This window comes from Typopeltis vanoorti, chromosome 12, assembly GCF_054136105.1.
Source record: "Typopeltis vanoorti isolate ZY-2024b chromosome 12, IOZ_Tvanoo_1.0, whole genome shotgun sequence".
Lineage (NCBI taxonomy): Eukaryota > Metazoa > Arthropoda > Arachnida > Uropygi > Thelyphonidae > Typopeltis > Typopeltis vanoorti.
In genome coordinates, this window is record NC_143560.1 from 58,077,596 (window position 1) to 58,105,195 (window position 27,600).

The 27,600-nt window shown below is 37.3% G+C and overlaps 1 protein-coding gene across 1 annotated transcript in view; it reads left to right on the forward strand.

Annotated features, from left to right (window-relative positions):
* Nucleotides 1-27,600, forward strand: part of LOC150100817 (uncharacterized) — a 975,156-nt gene that overhangs the window by 92,451 nt on the left and 855,105 nt on the right. Inside the window, exons 2-3 of the mRNA XM_090401910.1 lie at nucleotides 7,062-7,118; nucleotides 19,787-19,921. Of these exons, the coding sequence (XP_090258036.1) occupies nucleotides 7,062-7,118; nucleotides 19,787-19,921 (192 nt within the window). The remainder of the gene's footprint in view (nucleotides 1-7,061; nucleotides 7,119-19,786; nucleotides 19,922-27,600) is intronic.

Below are 27,600 nucleotides of genomic sequence, written 5' to 3' on the forward strand. Positions count from 1 at the left end.
TGGTGAATAGGGAGTTGAAGTTTAGGGGGCACATTGCAAAAGTGGCTAAATCAGCTCATCAAATCACTTGGTTGCTGAAAAATACTTTAACAAGCAGAGACAAACAGGTTATTGTTCCTCTGTATCGAGTCTTGATAAGACCCCATCTAGACTACTGTGCCCAGATATGAGTGACCAAGATGATAGCAGGTCTATCAAATGAACCTTATGAGAACAGGTTGAAGATTTGTGGATTACAGAAATTGGTTGATAGGCAGAAAAGGGGTGATATGATTGAGACATTCAAATTACTGAAGGGTTTCTATAAGATTAATTCAGAAGATATTTTTGAGGATAGGACTGGTGGTGGGAGGACTAGGGGTCATACATGGAAGCTGGTCAAAAGTGTGGTTAGCAAGGGTGTTAGAGCTATATTTTTTACTTGGAGAGTGGTGAATGAGTGGAATAAGCTGCCAGTGTCTGTTGTAAGTGCCATGCCTGTGAATGAGTTGAAGGCGAGGTATGAGAAATACTGTGTGAATGTAGAATAGTTGTTCTTGACATGATGTTAGGGCCTCCCTCGATGAGTCTATCGACTCCTTGGAGTTGCCCGTAATAATAATAATACTGACCTGAGAAACAGCAGTTATATGGATGTTTCAATCAGGACAGGTTGCATGCTGAAATGCAAAGCTGGAAATTATGACAAACTCAAGATGTTACTATATTTGGTTCCATGGTATCAGTTATGAATTGGAAAGATATCAGCACTGTATGGGAAGCTTTGAAAAGATACTTAAATAATACATTACCTGAATTGTCCTTAGAGTTCAAAGAACAGTAGGATGGGAGTGAAATGCATGTACAATCTTAGTATGCAAGAAATATCAGGAGAATAAGAGTGAGAGGCATTGAGTCATACGTTGGCTTGATGTTCCGAGATGTATTTGTTGACAGATTGTCTTGAATATAAAGACCCTATCTGGCTCATCAGACTTCACAAATCTGACCTAGCACAACACTGGATTGAAAACACCAGCCACAAGATCCAGTGGAGAAATACCAAACTGTTACATAGATCTGTGTATAATCAATGTTGCAAAATGTGGGGTTTTAAAATTTGGAGGTCAAAAGTGGGATGCAGAATTTATGCTTGGGGGGATATATTGTTGGAGGCAGAGGAGGTGAGGGATCTGGGGATGGTGGTGGATGGGGGATCTGAGATTTGGGGGACACATGGCCGGAGTTGTGAGGGCTGCGCAGAGGTTTCTGGGAGCGATGCAGAGAACACTGACTTGTGGAGGCGGGGAGATTCTTGTTCCGTTGTGTGGGGCTTTGATTGGGCCACACGTGGACTGTTGTGTCCAGATTTGGTCACCTGGTTTTCAGAGGGATAGGGAGATGTTGGAAAGGGTCCAGAGGCGATTAACTGGGGTGGTTTCTGGCCTCTGGAATGTGTGTGTGTGTGTGTGTGTGTGTGTGTGTGTGTGTGTGGAGGGGGATTGAGGGGATACAGCTTGTGAAGTCTGGTGGACAGGAGGGGGAGGAGGGGAGATATGATGGAGACCTGCAGGTTGGTGGGGAATTGTTATGGGATTGATGCTGGAGAGGGTATATCTTTTACTGCATGGGTCTTTGGTAAAAATAATAATAAACATTAACTTTCTCTGTCATACTGATCTTTTATGATATGCAAGATGAAATATCTGTATAAAAAATCAACTTTTTGCTGTGGTACATGTGATTCCATAATGGTAATAAATGTAAAGTTATGACTTTGGTATGATGAGATATCTAGTGGCACATCAATAAGTGAAAAGTGCTGCATTTTGGAGTGCAGAAATATAAGGCTGTATACTATATCAATGGTGCTGTATTGCAGGAAGTGAATGAGATTAGAGATTTGGAAGTGATGGTTGACAGTAGATTGAAGTTTAGAGGGCATATTGCTAGTGTTGCAAAGGCTGCACAATAGTCTGATCAGAACACACTTGGACTATTGTGCTCAAATCTGGTCACTTTTCAGTGTGATGAAAGGTGAGTGACTAAGACAATATCAGGATGTTGGACTACTGGCTATGGAGAGAGGTTGAAAAAAATCTGGATTGCAAGTTTGGTGGATAGGAGAAAAAGAGGTGATATGATAGAGACATTTAAGTTAGTGAGAGGATTTTATTAGACTAATCCAGATGAGATTATAAAAAGTGTAGAAGGTGAGAGAGGGAAAAAACCAGAGATGATTCCTGGAAGTTATGGAAGAGTGTGGCAAAGAGGAATGCGAGGAATAGATTTTTTACATAGAGAATTGTCAGTGAATGGAACGCATTAACAGAATGTGTTGTTAATGCAAGGAGTGTTAAGGATTTTAAGATTCGGTATGATAAATATGTTGTCGGTTGAATGAACTTCCCACGATGAGTCTGCTGACTCAATGGAAGGAGGTTCAATAATGTAATTATTATTATATTGGTGGGATTATGTTGGAGTAACTTGTGGTCAAAGGCACTGTCAATTTATTAGCATATTCTGGATACATGAGCTGTTATGCCATCTAATCCCATTGCTATATTCATATTTGTGGTCTGTAATATCCTGCATACCTCTAGTTAATCTATTTTTACATCAGGTCCTTTTACATTGTTGCAAGGTGCCACTGAGTAATTCAACTTTTGTCTGCTTTTGTTGTCCCACTCCAATCAGCATTGGTCAGGAGTGGGACAACAGGACACAAGTGAGATTTTTTCAGTTTCTGGTGGATAGGAAAAGGGGGGTGAACTCATCTCTGGAAATTGAGTAAGTGTGTAATAGAAAGCATGTGAAGTAGGAGTTTCCTCCTAGTTTTCTCAACTCTGTAGAGAAGCCTGAATAATAATAATTTTCATATATTACTAACATCTTTCCCTTGCTGTTCCTGATGTGCTGGCGCTGCTCCAAGCTGTTTACTACAGAGACATAAGAGTACTAGAGACTTGAAGCCACAATTATCAGTGTGTATTATCCTCACCCAATTCAAATAATGACCTAGTTGAAAGATGAAAAGTACTTTTGAACGATTCTATAATCCTATACTATTGCTACTCTAGAATCAATGGAAGTTGACAGAAATCACAGTAATTCTTTTTTTTTTTTTTATTATTATTCAGGCCTCCTTGGAGTCAAAAGACTCTTGTGGGAGGTTCTTCCTAAGAAACACAGTCTATCAAGACTCATCGAAGGGAGGCCCCCCCACCACCTAAGAAGCACAAAATCTATCATACCACTCCTTGAACTCATTGACCGTTCTCGCTGTCACCACTCCATCAGGCAATGCATTCCACTGGTCAACCACCCTCCATGCAAAGAACCCACTCCTCACCCTCTTGCTCACAGTTTCCTTTCGTAACTTCCAGGGATGGCCTCTTGTCATCACTCCTTCCTACTGTTCAACCAAGCGAAAGAACTCCCCAGTGTCAACCCTGTAACCACCTCTCAACAGTTTAAAAGTCTCAATCATATCACCTCTCCTTCTTCTATCCACCAAACTCTGCAGTCCACATTCCCTCAGCCGATCCTCGTAACCAAAACTGTACAGTCCTGAAACCATCTTTGTAATCAGTCTTTGTACCCTTTCCACAGTTAATTTATCCCCTTCAAATCCTGGGGACCAAATCTGAGAACAGTAGTTTAAGTGTGGTCTGATCAGAGACTTATACAATGGAATGATAACTCTTTGCAGGTCAGTGTCCTTCTCATAATTGCAGCAATCCTCTGTGTTACCTTCACCACCTTTGCAATATGTCCCCTAAATTTCAGGTTTCTATCAATCATCAACCCAACAGATCTCTTGTCTCCCCTACTTCCTCCAGAATAACTCCTCCCATAGAGTATGCAGCAACCCATCGATGTTTCCCAAACCTCAAGACCTTACATTTTGCTGCATTAAACTGACACCCCCATTCATTTGGCCATCTATCTAGCTTATTCAAATCCTCTTGCAGGGCTGCCACATCTGCACTATTACTAATAATCCTTACCAGCTTCGCATCATCTGCAAACAACTGAATATCCCTATGCAATCCACTGACAATGTCATTGATACAAAGGTTAAACAATATAGGTCCCAGTACTGAATTCTTACACATTTAAACATAAAAGCTTCAAACTTTCTGACTGCTACTAAACAGTGATATGCCAATATTCTTGTTTAAACACTTATGGTTTACGCATGTTATCATGATACTTTTAATGGCTTATCACAACATTTAAAAAAAATAATAACTTAGGCATTTTCAAATATCTTAACAAAGGTAAACAAAGCAACAAACATTGATTAAGAACATAAAATTTCAGGAGTACTAGAGAATAAAGAAAATAATCAATATTCAATCAAATATTTTGACTGTGTCATATGGTACTGTCAAAGGTGGCCTTTGTCTTCTGCTTAAATCAACAATAATGATCTCCCAGTTTTAGGTATACTTGTTAGGGGTTTTCAGGGAGTGATTTGCTGCTGCTGGCTCCAAAAATAGTCTGAGATTTGAAACAAATTCTGTTGTAGTTTACTTCTGTATCTAATTTTATGTGATGGAGTAGTCAAAGTATAGTTTGTCAGTCATGACATGCCATAACGATAGCCAGGACTGATGAAAGCAATTTCAGGTCCTTTTGAAAAATCCTCCCCTTCCCCAAGCAAGCTCTAATGACATTGCTGATAATGATGGAAGCATGTATTGCTTATGATCTCAGAGGTGGATGTTAACAGATCTTTCTATCTGTAAGGTTATAGTTACAAAGCACCTCATATACTCTGATGTAATGAAAGATGGAGTTTATTCTTAGGTGTACAGATGATGGCTGCTAGTTGGATGTGTGGTTTTAATATAGTGTAGAGATTATATTTATTAAACTATCTTTGCTTTATTTATTTATTTGCCTGTCTCTGGCTATCTTTTCTGATGTATCTGCCCTTCCCAGACATATCAGTCATGTCTTTCAAATGGTTGATTACCTTTTTTATTTATAATGGCCTGATACATGTACTTGAAAGATTATATTTATTATAGATATAAGATCACACTTTCCAGCTAACCACCTCCTGTAATATTATGCATTTCCCCTCTCCCAAATACACATAACCAAAACAAAACTGTTAATATTCCCTACATCCTGGACACTTCAGGTAAGATATTCAGAGATAGCTAAATATAGATAAATGAATAAAGAAAAGCTAAATATATATATATATATATATATATATATATATATATATATATATATATATATATATATATATATATATAGCATGACATCAAACTAGATCCTTATCTGTTCACCTATGTATAAATTTCATCCTACATAGGAATAGAAGTGTCCTGTGACCTATAACACTTGACCTACTATGAACAGACAGGAAGATCTCTTAATATCCACCTCAGAAAACATAAAAAATGCATTTACTTCCATTATTATGGCAAGTCAGAACTGGCAAACCACACTTTGGATGACACCCTATCACACAAGATTAGACAGAGAAGAGAAAACAACACAATTTGTTGCAAATCACACTAGTTTTGGAGTCAGCAGTAGCATTATAACATTTCTCCAAAACAAGTATGCCCTCATTAATTTGCCAAATATTTGGGAGACCATCAGTTTAAGACTTAAATCCAACAAGCTGTAAACTTCTTTTTTCTAATAAAATAGAGGATGTGTACAAAAATATAACTTTCTTTCTTTTCTTATATCCATTACAATTTTGAACAGTTTCCACTATGACAAGATTGTTAATGCTTGTGTACAAAGATGAAAGATAATGACTTTTTCTTTTATTGTGAAAAGGAGAAAGTGAAAGAAAATGAAATGTTGTATTATTATAGTGTGAAAAGTTGTTTGGAAATGCTGGTTGGAAATCCAGCAAAATATTACTTGTTAAATAAATATCTTTATTTTGCTCCTGTTGTATTTTTTGTAATGGGACTAAACTTAGGATGAATAAATGTTAATGCTAAAGTCTGTCTTCATTTTTGAGCTTTGGTTATACTGTATGTTAATGCTATTATTGCTGTTAGATCTTATTACCAGAATCTTTGAATGCTGGGAGCATTAAGGAGTTCTAAGCTTCATTAAGGTAAATATGCTGCTAATTAAGAGATGAGATGAGTAAGCTAATTGCCTATCATATTTTATTTTAAATTCATTCAGCAATTGCTTACCATTCAGAATAGCATGTTCCATTGAGCCATCACTCTATGCAAACAATTTTAGTTCTTTCTGTTTTTTTTCTCTAAAAGACTGATAGTCTCTGGATAAATTTTTTTTCTTGCCTTCTGCTTTTTATTATTATTATTATTATTATTCAAGTGCCCATGGAGTCTCATCGTGAGAGGTCCTTTCTAAGAAACACAAGTCTATCAAGACTCATCGAGGGAGGTCCCTCCTAGGAAACACAAAGTCTATCATACCACTCCTTAAATGCATTGACCGTTCTCGCTCTCACCACTCCATCAGGCAATGCATTCCATGGTTCAACCACCCTCCATGCAAAGAAACCACTTCTCACCCTCTTTCTCACAGTTTCCTTTCGTAACTTCCAGGGATGGAAGTTTGATAGTGAACTTTCACTGTAGTATTAAAAATAGGTGTATAGCTTGCATAGTGTATTTCTTTTAGTATATTATTGTACTTCTTGGGCTTTGGCCTGGACTTTTCAGTAACTGTTAGACTAGTGAGTGACAGCAGTAATTGCCATAGTGACTGTCAACAATATCTATTTGGTTAGTGTATCTGCTCTCCAGCCAAAAGGCTGTGGGTTCGAATCCTGCTGTGGGCATGGATGTTTGTTATTGTCTGTGAAAATACTAGTGGTGGTGGACAGTAGATGGTGTTGGTTTAGATGATGTGATTGGAAGATGAGGTTGAGGGGTGGAGACAGAGAGTTGTAGAGTATGTGCCCTCCCTCGATGAGTCTTTGACTCCCTGGAGGTGTCAAATAATAATAATAATATTCCTCATCACTCTTGTCATTCCTTTCCCTCCTAGCTGTAGTACCTTTTTCAATATTTTTTCATTCCATTTATAAGTAACATTTTTGTTTTTGTTTACAGGTTTGTAAAGGATGTGTCATACAGTCATGTATATGTGTAGGAGACAAGGGAACATTTGTAAGTAATTATTTCCATGTTCAACTGCATTTCTGAATCTCAAAAAATTAGTATGTTATTGGTTAAATATGGTAAAAAATGAGTAAAAGTGTGCTGTATAGTGAGTAAAAGGGTAAGAAGTAATTGTCTTATTTGCCTGAGAGGGTGATGAATATACCAACAGTGAATGAGTTTAAGGAGTGGTATGACAGACTTTGTGTTGACCTCTGATGAGGTGTCTTGTGACTCTATGGAGGTCAGGAAAATAATAATAATAAATATAGTGATCATAAGTTAGCTCTTGGAAAAATAAAGCTAGCAAACATATCAGAGAATAAAACAAATTTACACATGTTTTTAAAATGTTAAACATGTTAAATGTTTATTTAACAGGAAAATGTTAAATAAACTGGAAACAATAAGAGTAAAGTAAATAGTAGAAGAAAAAAATGAATAGCTAATATAATTAAAGATAATGATTTATGAAGAGGATAATGTAACTTTTAAAATAACAGAAAAAGATATTGAACAAACCCTTAAAGAACTAAAAAATAAATAAAAAAATAAACTGGAAGAAATAAGATACAGAATTGACTATTAAAATATTGAGAGCTGCAGCTGAACTGATGATAGCTGCAGAATTACAACCAACAAAATTAGAAGTGAAAGAGGTTATTAGTCCTGGGGGAGATGGTTCATTTGAGGCTGTCTGGTGTGGGATAGAGGAATAGGACAAAATGTTTGCTGCTGCTATAGACCAGGAAGTCCACAGGAAGATGTAGATGCATGTGTTGAAAAATCAGCACAATACTTGAGTGTAGGCCAAACAATTATTACGGGAGACTTCATCTATGGGGACATTGATTGGACGAAGGAAAGGGGCATAGCAAGATGAAAGTGGGATTTATACATTTGCTAGGGATAATTACATGAAACAACATGTAATAGAGGGGACAAAGAATCTGAGGGTGTTTGGATCTGATAATAGCATCAGAAGATGTATCCATAACCAAGGTAGACACTCTGCCTCCAATTGGGAGTGTGACCATGCTGTCTTGTTTTGGGAAGATGCCAAAATGGCTTGAGAAGCTACAAGGAAAAAATGTCAGTAGTGCATGACAAGTGGTCAGAGATTGCTCGAGGATAGCAGTATCAGACTACATACCAAAGGTCAGGAGGATAAATCAAGTTGGAATTAAGCGAATCAGTAGAGATATAAAGCAAGAACTGCAAAAAAAGAAACTATTGTGGAGGAAATATAAAGAAAATAGTGATCAGCATGCTCATGAGCAGTATAAAGTGCAAGCAAGAAGGGTGACTAGTATGGTAAGGAAGGCCAAATCAGACTATGAGAGAGAATTAGCCAGACAGGTCAAAGTAAACCCAAAATATTTTTTTTGTTATGTAGCAAGTAAAAGGGAAAAATGACTATGAGAAAATGAACTAAGCAATGCTCAAAGTAGGAAGGTAACTGAGCCAAAAGAAATAGTTGAGCTGCTGAGTGATCATTTTGCAAAGGTGCATGTATCATTCAGGTGGAGATTTTACAGTTGCTGATGTTACAGAGACACCTTATCAAAATTGATATAGATGAACAGAAAGTGTTCAGAATATTAAAAAATATGAATGCGAACACAGCAGTAGGACTAGATGGCATATCTCACGTGTACTACATGAATATGCAAGAGAATTGGAATTTCCTCTGACAAAGTTGTTCAGTCTGTCTCATCTCTGGCAAGGTTCCAAGGGAGTGGAAAGGGAGTAAGATAGTACCATTGCATAAAGGTGGCTCCAAAACAGAGGTAGTAAACTACAGACTGATCAATTAACTAATTAATATATCGGGAGTGGTTGTTAAAGTATTTTAAAAGTTGATGAAAGGTAAAATACAACAGTGGGTGGATAGGGATGCGATCTGTCTTAGTGACTTATTCACATTTTATAATAAAGCAAGAGCAGAATTGGATAAAGGTAATGGCTACACCATGATACTGCTCAAATTTGCCAAGGCATTTGACAAAATACCACATTGAAAACTATTACAAAACTGGAGTGGATGGAAATGGATATGAGGCTAGTAGCATGGATAGGGGGATGGCTGATAGACACACCAGAGAGTATATGGTAGGGTGGAGTCAGGAGAATGATAGTGACTACTCTTTAATTTGATATCATTGACATCAGAAAAATTTAAGAGGGGGATATTCAGTTGTTTGCTGATAATGCACAGCTTGGGAGAGTAATAGTTGATAAATGCGATGTAGATATCCTGCATGATGATTTCAATATGAAATTGGAAAAGTGTAAAGGATAATGATTGTAAATTTAATGTTGCAAAATGCAAGGTTATGCACTTCGGGATGAAAAGCTTGCATATGGTGTATCATCTTGATGGTATTGGTTTGCAGGAAATTGATGAGGCTAGGGAATAATGGTGGACAAAGAGTTGAAGTTCAGATGGCATATTGTAAAAGTTGGTAAAATAGTTCAACAAATTACTTGGATGTTGAAAAACACACTACCAAGTAAAGATAAGGAAGTTATTATTCCTCTTTATAGGGCTATGATTTGGCAATATCTTCTCTACAGATTTCGTCACTTCGGTTTCTTGGGGACCAGGAGGTAGTCAGAAAGTTTCAGTGACGAATGACCACAATGATGACAGGTCTGTGGAATGCTCCCTACAAGAAGGCTGAAGGTTTGTGGGTTACAAAGTTTAGTTGATAGGTTGAAAAGGGCAGGGGGGGGGGAACATGATAAACTTTTAAGATATTAAAGGGTTTTATAAAATTGATGGAAGCAAAATTTTTCAATATATGACAAATAGTCAGAGAACTAGGGGCCATCTGTGGAAGTTGTGTAAGCGTGTGGTTAGTAGGGTTGTGCAGACCAGGTTTTTTTGCATGAAGAGTGCTAAGTGAGTGGAATGGATTACCAGAATTGGTTTTAAGTTTCCTGACAGTGAATGGATTCAAGGAGAGGCATGATAGGATTTGTGTATACTTTGGTTGATTCGGGTCTCCCACGATGAGTCTCTGGACTCCATGGAGATACTGTAAATAATAATAATCATAAAATGTGGAGAGAAAACAGTTGTAAAAGAATTATGTGCTATTGACATTCTAAATATAGTATTTAAAGAAAGAAAAATACCATGACTGGCAAAAGAGCCTAACAATACAGATCTTTGAGAAAGAAGACAGGACAAATCCAGAGAAGTACAGAGGAATAAAATTGCTTAATACACCATTAAAATTATGTGCACAATAATTGGAAATATAATAATTTTATTAAATTATCTGATGATCAACAAGGATTTAAGAAAATGAGATCAACAATAGATGCAATATTAAAGCAAATAATAGAGAAATCATTAGAACATAATAAACCTATTTATATGTGTTTTTATTGATTTAACTAAAGTACGTGGGCTGTTCAATAAGTAATAAGACTAATTTTACTGTGGCGAAACCACTAATCACAATATTAATTTCTTTGGAATAAAGAAATGTTGCTGTATGTATTGACAAAAGAGGTCGATAGATGACGTACACGGGCTGATGTGCCAGAGTGTCACGTGACTAAATGCAAGTGCTCATCGGCGCACCTACGAGGTGCGACCAGTCTTCGAAATGGAAGCATCCTTGGAACAGCGTTATGCGATTAAATTTTGTGTGCATTTGCAAAAATCGGCATCGGACGCTTTTAACATGATACGTGAAGCTTTCCACGATGAAGCAATGTCGAGGGCAAGTGTTTTTTTCGCTGGCATAAAACTTCTAAGGAAGGAAGGCAAAATGTGGAAGATTTTGAACGTGAGGGAAGACCTTCAACGTCCATCACAGACAATGATCAACACAGCAGCGATTATCATCAAGCACGTCAAAAGGAAGCGTCCATTGCTGAAGAATGGCTTCTTATTGCACCACGATAATGCAAGGCCACATATTGCTGGTTGTGTAGTGGACATTTTGCAGAAGAACAACACAGATATCCTACCACACCCTCCATACAGTCCTGATCTCGCACTGTGCGATTTCTGGCTGTTTCTTCAGCTCAAGAAACCACTAAGAGGCTGCCATTTCAAAAGCAACAAAGCATGTGTAAAAGCTGCGGAGGTGGTTTTGAAAGAACTCTCAAAAAATGGGCTCTCACATGTGTTTAAGCGGATGCAACTTTGGGACAAATGCATCGTGTCTCACAGTAGTTACTTCGAAAAAGACCATGTAAATGATGACGATTAAAGGTAATCTGTTTTCTGTATAAATATTGTCTTATTACTTATTGAACAACCTACGTATTTGATGGAATATAGTTAAGACATAAAAGTTCTATTAAAAATGAGAAATAACATATTTCAGAACTAATTAAGAATACGCACACACACATACCTTATTTAATTTAGTGATGGATGAAATAATAAGAGAAGGAAAGAAAATGTAAAATTGTGGTATACAAATTAAGAATAGCTAGTGTCGCTAGCGAACGTGGTGATCGCGTTGAGTTATGTTAGAAAACATGTTTTAAATTAAAGTATAGTGTGGTTTTTTGTCTCAAATTGCTGCAGTTGTGCTTTGGTTGGATTCAAGTCCTTCAGTGGTGTTATCGTTTGAAACTCTGTTGTATATATTGTGTTTTCGCTGCTGTTTGTTTGTTTCACTACTTCAGCATCTGAAGATGGCATCCAACAAGAGATGTACGTCACTGGCTCGGAGAACTTCTATATGAAAGTCTGGCTCTGCCTTGGATTTTTCGCACAGGACGTGTTGTGGACCATAGCAGAAGAGTTTCAGCAGGAGTTCGGGAAAATTAAAAGTGACCATCTTCTTCAAGAGGAATTGGAAGTGCTCAGTAAGGAGGTTCTTCTGGAAATTAAAACTGAAGAATGTGAAGAATCTGTGGACTGTTTGGCTAAATGAGAAGAATGAAAATGTCGACGTATGTGAGAAGTGTCGGGATAGACTGGAGCAATTAGGAATGGAAGCAGATGTCGGGACCATAGCAGTAGAACTTCAGCAGGAGTTCGGGAAAATTAAAAGTGAGTTTGTGTTGTTTGTTCAGGTGGCTAAGGAATGTGTTTAGCATTTGTCGCCCCGTGGGCAAAGAGGATCGTAATGTCGGGCGGAAATATGTTCTGTAGTAGGAGAATTGTCATTGATGGGGGACATTAGTGAAAAGGGCAGAAACGTCGAAAATGACTAATAAGTCATCTTTGTCGAGTGTTATGTTTTTAATTTTGTTAAAAGAAAGGAAACAACAATAGGAATCAAATAAGAGTAGTCAAACCAGTACTAGCATATGCAGCAGAATCATATTAGGTACAAAAAAGTAGACAAATTAATGAAACCACCAAGATGAAAACATTTAAATAAAATTGTAGAACACATCCAATAAATGATTGGATGTAAACATGAAAAGAGGAATGGAAACATCATGTCGAAAGAATGCAGAATAACAGATGGGCAAAGAAAGTAAAGAACTGGATATCAAAGAGAAGTAGAGGAAGACTAAGGGGAAGGTGGTAATATAGTCTTGTAGTGCCATTACAAGCATTTAGGCTTAAAATTAAACTTTCCACAGGTTATGTGCACAAGTTAAAGACTAAACCATCCACAAGTTATATGCATAACTTGTGGATGGTTTAGGTCCATCTTCATGGGGGTAAGGTGACAGGAGTGAGCTTCTATAAAAATATGTACATGATGTTCAACTTAGTTTACCTTTACTTATATGCATAAATTTCTCTGTAGCAAGCAATTGCAGCTTGTGTCATTCTGATTACTTTGCTAAATCTCTCCATGTTGAAAATTTTTTTACCTTGGTTCTATTATATGTTAAGGATACCAAGAAATTATATACTTGGTTTTAATCCTGTACCCAAGGAAGCAAAACAACGTCTTGCACGTGAAATATATTCACATCTGAGCTACTTTTATATAGAGGCTAATGACTTCACATTGCTTGCCTTGGTATGTATCCCATAATGCAAAGACACACCCTTTCAGGCATGTCGAAATGCTATGAATAATGGGAAGGGCCACTACCCAGACCGGTCTTGATCTTTATTGAGGTCTCATCAATAAAGGTCAAGCACCTTCTTAATAGAGATCTCTGGATGAGAGAAAGATGTTGAAAGTTTTACCTTGGTTCAGTTATATGTTAAAGATAGCATTTTTACACATCCAAAAGGGTGTGTACTTTGCATTATGGGATACATACTAAAGCAAGTGATGTGAACTCCATTAGCCACTGTATACAAATAGCTCAGACGTGAATGTATTTCACATGCAAAACATTGTTTAGCTTCCTTGGATAAAGGATTAAAACCAAGTATTTAATTTCTTGATATTTTTAATGTAAATCTCTCCATGTTAGGAACCATTTCCTCAAACAACCAAATTGTCATATTAATAGAGGTGCCTCTGCCAATTTTGTTCACTGTAAAGTTTTTGAGGGATCTGCTTCTTCTGCAGCTTTCTTTGATTATGGCTATGTAAGGTCTTCATATGAGAGCTGTTTTTCCTCAGTTTCAGTAACTGCTTTATATCTTCACTTTAAAGTTTCCAATTCTACTCATTAGCTGGCAGCACTATTTTTGTCACCAGCCTTCTCTTTATCAGATCCTGTGAATGCATGAACATATAATTTCAGCAGCTTTTTCCAGACACCATTTGTACACTTTATTATTAATATACAACCTCCATGGAGTCAGAGATTCATCATGGGAGGTACACACTTACACACGATGCTCATCCAACCATGCCTTAAAATGATTCAATGTGTTTACATTTATAACACACTCAGGCAATGCACTCCACTCACTAACTACTCTCCATGCAAAGAAGCTGCTCCTCACTCTTCTGCACACATCCTCTTTATACAGTCTCCAGCAAATGGTCTCTTGTTCTATCTCCTCTGAAAAATCTCTCTTCCATGTCAACCTGATAACAATCCTTGACTAGCTTATATGTCTCAATCATATCCCCTCCCCCCTCGCTTCCTTTTATTCATGAGGCTTTGCAATTTGCATTCTCTCAATCTGTCCTCATACTCCACATTCCAAAGACCACTGATAACTTTTGTGAATCTTCTCTGGACCCTTTCCAACATATCCTCATCACCATGAAAACACAGCGACCAGATCTGTGCACGATAATCTATATGAGGCCTGATTAAAGCTTTATACAATGGCATGATAATATTTCTATTTCTGCATGTCAGGGTCCTCTGCATCATTGCTATTATCTGATGTGATGTCTTCACAACTTGTTCAATGTGGTCCCTGAATTTCAGGTCCTTGTCCACCACCACTCCCAGATCCCTCATTTCCTCTATTTCATTTAAAGTTTTCCCACCAAGTATATACTTTGCATCCCATCATTCATTACCAAATTTCAATATGTTATGCTTTTAAACATTGAACAGTTCCACTTATCTGCCCATTCAAGCAATCTATTCAAATCCTCTTGTAAGGCCATAACATTCACTTGATTCTGCATTGCTCTCCCCAGTTTTGCATCACCTGCAAACATCTGCATATCACTAGTTAAACCCATCCCGATATCATTAACATACAAATAACAACAATGGGGCCCCAAAACTGCCCCTTGCATCACACCACTAGTGATCTTCCTTTTATGGGATACTGCAGCCCCATATACAACTTTGTGATACCTGTCTGACAGCTAGTCACTGATCCATCTCAGAAGTCTCATCTGTTTCAGTTTATTTAATGGTTTGTCATGTGGGAGCCTATCAAAATCTTTTGCAGAATTCAAGTACACCATTGTATATGCATTTTTTCTGTCCAAGGTATTTGTTACCTTGTTAGAGTACATAAGTAATTTAGTAAAACATGATCTTCTCTTAACAAACCCATGCTACTCTTTTCAATCCATTTCTCTATCCTACTTTTTACCAATCTCTCTCTAGTACCTTCACCACAACTCCAGAGATATAGACTGGACTGTAATATGAAGCCACAGCCTTATCATCACCTTCATACAGTGGAACAATTTTACAATCTTTCCACTCCCTTGGAACCTATGCTATTGTAAGACTCCTATCAAACAAGCATGCCAGTGCTACTGCCAATTCCCTGGAACATTCCCTTAAGATGCATAGTGATATATCATCAAATCCAATTACCTTATTGACATCAAGGTAATTTTATTTTTCCTCAACTACCTCCTGCTCACTCACAATTAAGCCATCCTCTCCTATATCCTCTACACTTAAATTCCTTATGATTCTACCCTGATCAGGATCAAATGCCCTTATAAATTGATCACTGAATACCTCAACAATGTCTTCTGCAGCAGTTACCATTTTCATTCATTAACATCATCTTACCACGATCATTCTTCCTTATATTTGCCACATATCTAAATAACTCTCTAGGGTTTTCTTTGCCTGATTTGTTCTGCTCATACTGCACTTTTGTTTTCCTTACTGAGTCACCTCTTGGCTTGTTCTTTATACTCTTCATGAAACTGACTATTACCATTATTCATCTTGTACTGCCTCCAAAGTACCTTCTTCCCGATTTCATGCTTAAGCTCTCGTTCATCCATTTTACAACTACCTTTATTCAGCCTTTTATGCATTTGGAATACATTCACACTTTGATGCCGTTATGTAATTCTTTGTCAGTTCTCAAGCAGAATTTATTTCCTTACTGCTTAACTCCTAATTCCATGCTATAGCTCCAAGCTGTTTCCTAAGCTTGTCATAATCACCAGCCTTATAATTCCACCTATATCCTTTCTCATAGAAGAAATCTGCATTTGGCTAGCCACAACCTAGGTGATCACTTCATGATCACTTTCACCAACTGGAGGAAAGTGTAAAACCCCACTCACAATTAAATTCTCTGATGATGTGATCAGATCTAATTTTTTGGCGCTCCTTACCAACACTACACACCTTATGGCCCACAAGATGTTATATTCCTTTCAAAAGTCTCTGAAGGTTTTTCTCACCCTCAGTTGCTTTAGCAGTAGCTTGAGCAAAAGAATTTCTTAAATTATTATTATTATTTATTATTATTATTATTAAACAAGACCTCATGGAGTCAAAGACTCATCTAGGAGGTCCTTTTATCTCACACACATCTCATCATACCGGGTCTTAAACACATTCAAACTCCTTGCAGACACCACACTCTCAGGCAAGGCATTCCAATCATTCACGACTCTGCACGAAAAAAACCTGCCTCTCACTCCCCTACTCACACCCTCTTTATACAGTTTCCAGGGATGACCTCTGGTTCTCCCCTGATCTCCCACTATTCTCTGTAGAACTTCTCCACCATTGATCCTATAACAACCCCTTACCAACTTGTAGGTCTCTATCATATCTCCCCTCTTCCTTCTCTCCACTTGACTCTGCAAATTACATCTTTTCAATCTTTCTTCATACTCGACATTCCAGAGGTCAGAAACTACCTTAGTCAGTCGCCTATGGGCCCTTTCCAACATCTTTTCATCCTTCTGAAAACCCGGTGACCAAATCTGGGCACAATAGTCAAAGCCTTATACAATGGAACAAGAATCTCCCTACTTCTACACGTCAGTGTCCTCCTCATCATTCCCAGAAGTCTTTGTGTTGTCTTCACAATTTTGGCGATGTGTCCCCTAAATTTTAGATCCTTATCCACTATCACTCCCAGATCTCTTATTTCCTCTACTTCCAACAATATATTCTCACCAAGCATAAATTCTGCATCCCATCTTTGTTTTCCAAATTTTAAAACCTTACATTTTGCAACATTGAACTCGCATCCCCATTTGCTTGCCCAATCACTCGATTTATTCAAGTCTTCTTGCAAGGCCACAACATCTTCACTACTCTTGAAGGGACAATAACACTCTGGGGCATAGTTGAGGGAGTGAGATGATATTTGGTGAATGTATTAATGTTGAATGTTTTTTAATGTGGTTTTTCACATCTATAAATTAAAGATGCCAAGAAATTATTTTCTTGGTTTAATCTTTTATCCAAATATAAGAGCAAATAAAGTTTTCCTGTGAAGTATGGCTGTCATAAGTTACATATGTTGTAAGTCAAGGACTGACTATATATGTTTCAACCTTTATATCAGTCATCAGGAGTATAAACATTTTACATTTTAACAAAGCATAAAATACTTTATAAAAGTATTATTATTATTATTTAGGCCTCCAAGGAGTCAAAAGACTCATTGTGGGAGGTCCCTCCTAGGAAACACAAAGTCTATCATACCACTCCTTAAACTCATTGACCGTTCTCGCTCTCACCGCTCTATCAGGCAATGCATTCCATGGTTCGACCCCTCTCCACGCAAAGAAACCACTCCTCACTCTCTTGCTCACAGTTTCCTTTCGTAATTTCCAGGGATGGATCCTTGTCATCACTCCTTCCCGCTGTTCAACCAAACAAAAGAACTCCCCATTTTTGGTAATCTTCTAAAGAACCATATCAGACACATGGACTCCTTCATTAAGAACTCTAAACATTTTGTATAGAAACTATCAGATATTCTAGCCAGTCTAGATATTGTATCATTGTTCAAACATTCAACTAGTTAAAGTACTGGAACTTAGAGATGATGTCTTCCTCTCCTGATACATCTCAGCTTTTCAAACATTGTCTCTATTCTAATCATTTTAGATAGAAATGAGAAAATATACATAAAAAGCTATGCAATGGACAGACCTCTGTTCTTATTTATTCATGGGAAAACTTGGAAAAACGTTTTCTGACATCTATAAACAATTTGGCAGAGATACTTAAATGATACTGTGAGCAAGAGGCTGAGGAATGGTTTCTTTGCGTGGAGGGTGGTTGAACCATGGAATGCATTGCCTGATGGAGTGGTGAGAGCGAGAATGGTCAATGAGTTTAAGGAGTGGTATGATAGACTTTGTGTTTCTTAGGGGGGGACCTCCCCTCGATGAGTCTTGACAGACTTTATGTTCTTAGGAAGGCCCTCCCACGATGAGTCTTTTGACTCCGTGGAGGGTTGAATAATAATAATAATAATAATAATATCTTTATCATCTGGAAAAGTAGCATTGCTGAGTTATATGATTTTTTTTTTCATCTATCAGCTCTTTCCAACAAAAATTAAAATTTACTTTGGAACTAGAAAATGAGGGAAAGGTATGACTATATATGTTTCAACCTTTATAACAGCCATCAGGGGTATCTTTGCTAATCTAGCAAAGATACTCCTGAGAACTCAAGTTACCTTTAGAGAACTCAGGTTACCTTTCTTAGATGTTTTAATTACAAAGAAACTGAAAGAGGCTTCTCACTTGATGTATATCGCAAGCTCACTCATACAGGTCATCACCTGCACTTCTTCATTGCACCATGTATCACCAACTAGGTATTATTTAATTTTTCATTACTAACTCTACTCCAACTACTTATATGTAAGAGATATTCAAAGAAACTCATACAAAAATGGTTATTCTCTGCTCCTGCTCCACAGCAAGATTCCAACATTCACTACATGACTTCGGTTTCCATCTCTTACATTAGTACTCACTTAAGATCGCTACCCTCCTGAAGCATCTTGACATAAGAGTGGCTTTCAAGTCCATTTTGACTATACAAGATTTACTACATTTCTCTAAAGACCACAAACCTTTCTAGAAACATCCTGGAAAGTTTACTATATTCTTGTGGCCTATGTAAGATAGGCCACAAGAATATAGTAAATATCTAGAAGTTTGTAAATAAGACAGAAAGAACATATCAGAGACATCAACAACAGAAGACAACTCTGGCCTGCATTTTCATTTTTCTCACTCACTCACTCTCTCTCACACACACGCGCGCGCACACACACACCACAACATTGAGGAATAAGAGTTCCATGCCTTGCACAGAGGACAACTTCACTGCTCGTAACATAAGAAATCTACTGTTGCATTCCATTCGCAAGGCACACTCAGTCAGAATCAAGGATTGATCCTGTGTGATATTTGAAAATCACAATTGCTAACTTCTGCCGGTCACCACGTTCCATGTGGTATTGTTATAGTTAATATTAGCCTTGGCTTGTATGTTTTATGTCATTATAATCCAGAAGCTACAATATTAATAGCAGCGAAACTAGTCAGTTTTCATTATGTATTGTTTATGACTGAATCAGTCCAGTGTATTTTCTTTTATAATAATGGAGTACAACTGATATGAAGTTATCCCACTGTTATTCTTACATAGGGCAGGATAAAATTGTAAATCTTACATTGGAAATAGTATAAAAACAAGAATTTAATTTTTTGTCAAATATAATATACATTGTGACCAAGCAGAAAGATTTTCCTCAATTAAGGGAAGAAGAGGACAAGGAAGACAAAGAAAATCTTGGCTGGCATATATCAGACAGTGGACTGGTATGAACTCTGAGAGACTGCTCAGAATAGCCGAGAATCGCTCAAAATTTGCCAAGGTGGTCACCGACCTCCGATAGGAGATGGCACTCAAAGAAGAAGATAATTTTAAAACTGTAATGCTGAAAGTCAAAGTTTCACAGCTTTTATTATTATTTGAGTGGAATGTTAAATAATTTTAATTATTTAAAATTAAATAATTTAGCAGATGGCAATTAGATATCTTTGGTGTATATATAATATTTAATTATTACTTATGAATATATTTACTGTAGATATTGACATGATTTGAATATACTCACTTAGGGTATTCCAGGCATACCTGGCTTACAAGGACCTCCAGGATCTCCTGGGGAAATTGGTCTAGAAGGTCCTCCAGGGCAACCAGGAAGAAGAGGAGATTTTGGTGAATTAGGCTCAGTTGGACCTAAAGGAATCAGAGTAAGTTATGAATATGTTGAATATGCATACTGCAGTATGAGTCATCATAATTTGAAGATAATATTTTTTCAGCAATTCACCAGTACAAAATGCATTTTGTATACTTTCATATTGGAAATTGCTGCATTGTATTTCAGTCATTCCATTACATATATATGTATGTAATGGAATATCATGTATATTATAATTATTACCCCAGACCCCATGGAGTCAGATCTCATCTATGAGGTCCTTTTATCATACACGCAGCTCATCATAAGGTGTCTTAAACACACTCAAATTCTCTGTAGACATCTCACTCTCAGGCAAAGCATTCCAATCATTCACAACACTGCATGCAAAAAACCTGCTTCTCACTCTCCTGCTCACATCCTCCTTATACATCTTTCAGGGATGCCTCTGGTTCTCTCCTGATCTCCCACTTTTTCTGTAGAACCTCTCCAACATTGATCCTATAACAACCCCTTACTAACTTGTAGGTCTCCATCATATCTCCCCTCTTTTTCCTATCCACTAGACTCTGTAAATTACATCTTCTCAACCTTTCCTCATATTTGACATTCCAGAGAAACTACCTTAGTCAACTCTGTACCCTTTTGAACATCTTTGTCCTTTTGAAAACCAAGTGGCCATATCTGTGCACAGTAGTCCATGTGTGGCTTAATCAAAGCCTTATACAATGGAATAAGAATCTCCCTACTTCTACAAGTCGGTGTCCTACGCATCATCCCAGAAGTCTTTGTGTTGTCCTCACAGTTTTGGCAATGTGTAATCTAAATTTCAGATCCTCATCTACTATCATCCCAAGATATCTTATTTCCTCCACCTCTGACAATATATCCCCACCAAGCATAAATTTTACATCACATCTTTGTTTCCCAAATTTTAAAACCTTACATTCTGCAACATTGAACTTTCATCCCCATTCCCATGCTCATTCACTCAACTTAATTCTTCATAGGTTGTCCCAACTTTGCATCTTCTGCAAACAACTGAATATCCCCATCCAAATCTTTGCCAATATCATTAACACACAGGTTAAAAGCAATGGCCCTAAAACAGATCTGTGAGGCACACCACTAGTGACTTTCCTCTTCCGAGATATTGCCTCCCCATACACAACTTGCTGATACCTATCAGATAGTCGGTCTCTGATCTAATGCACTAATCTAATTTCCAACCCCCATCCACTCTAGTGTGTGATCAAATATATGTGATCGAATGACTGAAATACAAAGCATCATCTGTTCCTAATATATAGCCTCAAGGAGTGTGTAGAATATTATGATAATACTTACATAATTAAGTTTTCATTATTACTGATATCCTGTCAACAATTTTCTTTCAAATTGCAGGCTATTATTTTTCAGTTCTCCAATATCATATCTTGCATTATCATATTCTTAGGCACTAACTGCATCAATCCATTGAGCTATGAAGGAACTCTCATAACTTAGTTAATAATAACAATGATTGGAAAGACATTTTGAATTCTTTACAGGACAAAGATTCTTTAAGATTTTTAGCTGAAAATGAGCTGGTCTCATATAAAGATAAGAGGGTTTTTTTATTCTGCAAAGAGACAAACCAGCCTGCGTACAGTTGATTGACAGTGCAAATGACAGATATTGTAGACTATATAGATAGGATTGACTGTCTTGTCAGAGCATTAATTATGTTTATATCAAGTCAGTTGTCTGGCTATGGCTATGACAGGCCATTGAACCCAACAGAAGGAAGATAAAAGGAGGTGATAGTCACTGTAGCCAAATTAGGTTTTGCACTATTTAAATAATTCTGATATTGTTATTAAAAGACTTCAGTTGAATAAAAAGATGCATTATCTGCCATGCTGTACCACTATTGCGATCTCGTTCATTTTCTTTTTCACCCACTTACTTTTTCATTCTTAGTTAAGAAATATATATATACATAGTTCTGTAACTAGGCAAGTGCAATGGGTGCATAGGCACAGGGCCCAGGACAAAGCGGGGGGGATCTGAAATGGGGTATCAAAAAATCCTTCTTAGTAGTATAACAATCCTCAGGATTATCTTCACTATCTTTGCAATATGCCCCTAAACTTAAAATTATTGAGTATCATCCCAAGATCCCTTGCCCTTTCCACTGTTTTTAGTATAGAGCCACCAATTCTGCAATTTACAATCACTGGATCCCAAATTTTAAGACCTTAAATTTAGTTACATTAAACTGACATCTGCATTCATTTGGGTATCTGTCCAGCTTATTTAAATCCTCTTGAAGTACTACCACATTGTCACTATTGCTATTAATCCTCCCAACTTCACATCATCTGCAAATAACTGAATATCTCACTGAAATGTAGATCATTGACACAAAAGTTAAAAAGCAAAAGTCCCAGTCCTGATACTACCTGTGAAACTCCATATGTGACCTTCCTTTTCCTAGATATTGCTCTCACACATACATAACTCTGATTTCAAATCACGTTGATTATCCTGATATCTAACCCTGTGCATTGCAACACTATCTGCCATCCTATCATCAAATCCTTTGGAAAAAATAAATAAATAAAAATAAAAGGCAGTATATGCCTTTCCATCATCAACTGCACTTTTCAATTTATTATAAAAGGCAGTATATGCCTTTCCATCATCAACTGCACTTTTCAATTTATTATAAAAGGCAAGCAAATTACTGAAATATGAGTACCTTAACAAATCAATGTTGACCTTCACAGATAATATTACCCTCATTTGTCCAATTCTATATATGACTTCTTATTAATTTCTCCAAAATCTTATTATTGCATAGGCACCTCCATGGAATCCCAAGACTCATTGTGGGAGACCCAAACTATAAACACAATGTCTATCATACATCACCTTGAAACTATTAACCAACAAATGCTCATAACTGACTCAGGCAACCCATTCTATTCATTCATTCTCCAAGCAGGGAAAAAAAAAAAAAAAAAAAAAAAATCCTCATGCCCTTGCTAACTACACGCTTACCTAACTTCCATGGATGTTCTCTTCTTTTGCTCTCTCTAAACAAGTGATGAAACATTTTGCCTTTAATAGTCTTAGATATCAACTTGGGGAAGTTCCATGGAGGGAGGAATTGGAAGGGCAAGATATCATTAGTGCTTGGGAAATTATGAAGGAATATTTGTTAGCAGCAATAGTAAGCTGTATTCCATGAGTGAAGAAGAGGACACAATTTGGTGTAAAGTGAATGACAAACAATATCAAACAGGAACTACAGGTGAATAAAAGAGGTTATGGGAGAGATATAAGGAGAGGGGATGGAGAGAAGATGCATGAAGAATATAAGACTCAGGCCAGGAGAGTGACTAGTATGGTAAGAAAGGGAAAACGGGAATATGAGAAGAGATTGGCACTGAGATTCAAAGAAAATCCTAGGGAATGTTTTTAGCTATGTGGCCAGTAGGAGGAGAAATGATTATGAAAGAATGACATTGTGTGATAAAAATGGGAATAGAGTGACCGATGCAGAGAACATAGTGGAGTTATTCAATGAACACTTTATTGGAGTATTTCATCCTGGAGAAGTAGGTTTTAATACTAGAGGGATAGGGCAGGGTTGAGGTTTAGAGGTGCAAGAAGAGAGTGCGTTTCAAATACTTGAGTACTCTGGATGTCAGTGAAGCTGTGGGACTGGATAAAATTTTGCCATGGGTTTTGAGAGAATATGCTAAAGAACTAACAGCTCTATTGACCTGGCTTTTCGATGAAAGTCTTGTTACGGAAAAGGTACCCAAAGAATGGAAGTAGGGTAAGATGGCGCCGCTGTGTAAGGGCAGTAGCAGACTGGATGTGTCTAATTATAGGCCAGTTTGTGTTTCATCAGTAGTTGTTAAGATCATGGAAAAATAGAAATTAGTGAGGGAGCATATGAGCATTGGGCAGATGAGGGTAATGTTATCTGTGAGAGAGTCAACATGGATTTAAGGAGGTGCTCTTGGTTTAGTAATATGATTGCCTTTTATAATAATGTGACAAGAGTGGTTGATGAGGGAAAGGCGTATCCTTCCATTTTTTGGAATTTGCAATGACATTTGACAGGTTGCTATATGATAAGCTGATATTTAAGTTACAGCACATGAGTTTAGATGTCAGGTTAGTCAACTGGATTCAGGATTGGCTATCTGATAGGTATCAGAGAGTTGTGTATAGTGGGCCAATATCAAGGAGGCAGAAGGTTACAAGTGGAGTCCACAGGCTCAGTACTGGGTACTGTATTGTTTAGCCTTTATATCAATGACATTGTCAGTGGATTGTAGTGGGATATTCAGTTGTTTGCAGATGATGTGAAGCTAGGCTATTAGTAATAACCTAATCATAATCTGTCATGGTTATTAGTAATAGTGCAGATGAGGCAGTCCTGCAAGAGAATTTCAACAAACTGAATGGACAAATGAAAGGAGTATTAGTTTAATGCAGCAAAATGTAAAGTCTTGAAGTTTGGGATATGTTGATGGGAGGCAGCATACTCTGTTAGAGGATCTATACTGGAGGAAGTAGGGGAGACAAAAGATTTGGCAGTGATGATTGATAGATACCTGAAATTCAGGGGACTTATTGCAAAGGTGGTGAAGCTAACCCAGAGGATTACTGCAATACTAAGAAGGATGCTGACCTTCTCAGTATTATAATAAGATAAGAGTTGTCATTCCATTGTATAAAGCCTTGATCAGATCACACTTGGACTATTGTTCTCAAATTTGGTGCCCAGGATTTGAAGGGTATAAATTAATTGTGGAAAGTGTACAGAGGCAGATAACAAAAGATGGTTTCAGGACTATACAATGTTGGTTATGAGGATCAGCTGAGGGAATGTGGACTGTAGAGTTTGGTAGATAGAAGGAGAGGTGATATGATTAAGACTTTTAAATTTCTGAGAGGTAGTTACAGGGTTGAACAACCCTGTAACTACCTGTTACACCAAGTGCAACAGGTAATTACAGGGTTGTTTCTGTTTTTGGTGAAACAGGGGGAAGGAGCGAGGACAAGGGGCCATCTGTGGAGGTTATGAAAGGAAGCTTTGAGCAAGAGGATGAGGAGTGCTTTCTTTGCATGGAGGGCAGCTGAACCGTGGAATGCATTGCCTGAGTGGTGAGAAGACGAATGGTCAATGAGTTCAAGGATTAGTATGATAGACTGTGTTTTCTATGAAGGACCTCCCATGATGAGTCTTTTGACTTCATGGAGGCCCGAATCAATAATAATAATAATAATTGTATCTTAAATGTTTCTATCATATCCACATGTTTTTTGCCTTTCACCAACTTTTGCAGTCTACAGACCCTCAATCCATCCTCACAGGGAGCATTCCACAGATCACTCACCACCTTGATTACTTGCCACTGGATCCTCTCTGCCACCTCCTCAACCCCAAGAAACCCAGGTGACCAGAACTGAACACAGTAATCCAGATGTGCTCGTATCAAGGCTTTATAAAGAGGAATGATAACTTGCTTATCACTGCTAGTTATCATGTTCTTCTATAACCAAGTAATCACATGAGTTACATCGGCTACTTTAGCAATATATCCTTTAAAGTTCAACTCTGTCTACTACTACCTCCAAAAATCTCTGGTTTCATCAGTATCCTGATTATATTTCCCTCAATGTGATATACAGCTTGTAATCTTTGTATCCCAAAATGTATAGCTTTACACTTTTCCACATTAAATTGACATCCATTATGCTTTGCCCACATCAGCCTATATAAATCATCCCGAAACCTTTCTACATCACTGATTAACTGTTACTCTACCTAACTTTGCATTATCAGCAAACATCTGAATATCTGCCTCAAATTATTTCCTGTGTCATTTATGTACAAATTAAACAGCAGTGGTCTAAATACAGAGCCCTCCAGCACACCAGTAGTCACCTGTTTTCTGGATTCTTCTCCATATATACTATCTTTTGGTATCTGTTCATCATCCACCCTTTTATCTATATCACCAGTTTATGATCCATCCCCATTTGTTGCAGTTTGCATAACAGAGTTCTGTGTGGTATCCTGTCAAGCACCTTTGTAAAATCTAGAAGTATCATTGGGTAGCCATTCCCTTTATTATTATTAAGAGAGACCTCAAGGACTCATTGAGGGAGACCACATACTGTGCACACCAGCTATCATACTTTCCCAGATTCATTCACACTGCTTGCACACACATCCAATGGCAATCAATTTCAATCATTCATCACTCTATGAGAGAAAAATCTAGATTCTCACCCCTTTCTTAGCAGCGTTCATTCCCAACTTCCAAGGATGTCCTCTTGTCCTTTTCTCACCTTCCATAAAATAAAAAAATTCCATCAACTGAAATCCTCTATGACCCTTTCAGAAGTTTGTAAGTCTTAATCATAACATAGCATTATGGGATACTAAGGCAATTAATGTGAAGACATTAGCCTCTATATACAAGTAGCCCAGTTGTGATGTTACTTCATGTGCAAATTTTTATTTGCTTACACTTGGATGAAGGATTAAACCAAGAATAAATATATTTTCTTGACATCTTTAATTTATAGTATAATCAAGTGAAAAAATTTTCAAACATAGTTCTCTAATCCAGAATATTTTAGCAATGTGTGACACCTTTTAACTACTAGTATATGGAAATATGAGCCTCCGTAGCTCAGTTGGTATAGATGAAATCTTTTGGTCAGAAAGACCTGGGTTCGATTCCTGTCCATGATATGAGGAATCTTTATCTGGTCTTTTTCAACCAAAGGTGAGTTAGCCAGTCTCATATGGAGGTAGAGGGTTTTTCCCACCCAGAAAATCAGGTTTTTTATCCCTCAGAACAGAATAATCGGCCTATGAACAATACAGATCTGCAGTCATAAAATACATACTCTTAATCCCTCATTAGGAATGCTAAACCAGTCTTAACGGGTGGGGAAACCCTCGTACAAATTTAAAAATTTGAAATATGACTTCTGCATTACTTCAACGTTGGTATGACTTCTGGAGTCTTCTGGCTCCCACTGATGAGACCTTAATCAACGTTGAAATTGGTCTGGGTCTTTCTCTAATCCAGAGTATTTTAGTAATAAAGTATGACACCTTTTGACTACTTGTATATGGAAATATGACTTCTGCATTATTTCGACCTTAGTATCACTTCTGGGGTCTGACTCCCATAATGATTTTGACCTGGTTTTGACCTCAATAAATGTCAAAACCAGTCTCAATAATATCCCTTCTCATAATGCATAGTATTATACATGTCTGTAAGGATATGTGCATTCATTATGTTACTAAGGCAATTAGTGTGAAATCATTAGCCTCTATATACAAGTAGCTCAGTCGTGATTTTACTTCACATGCAAATTTTTATTTTCTTACACTAGGATAAAGGATTAAACCAAGAATATAATTTCTTGGCATCTTTAATTTATAGTATAACCAAGTGGAAAAACTTTCAAATCCACCTCTTTGAAATCACCTAATAATGCCTTACATTATTAAGATGAACTGATAGCCATTTTCACATGCCCACAACTCCAGCCAGTTCAATTCATTCTGCATGTAATGCATATCAGCAGCACTCCTGATTATGCTATTTTTGCATCATCAGCAAATAGGTGTATGTCACCTGTCAAATACTTCCCAACAGCACCATCAACAGGGTGTAGCATAGAGGCAGCCTGCCT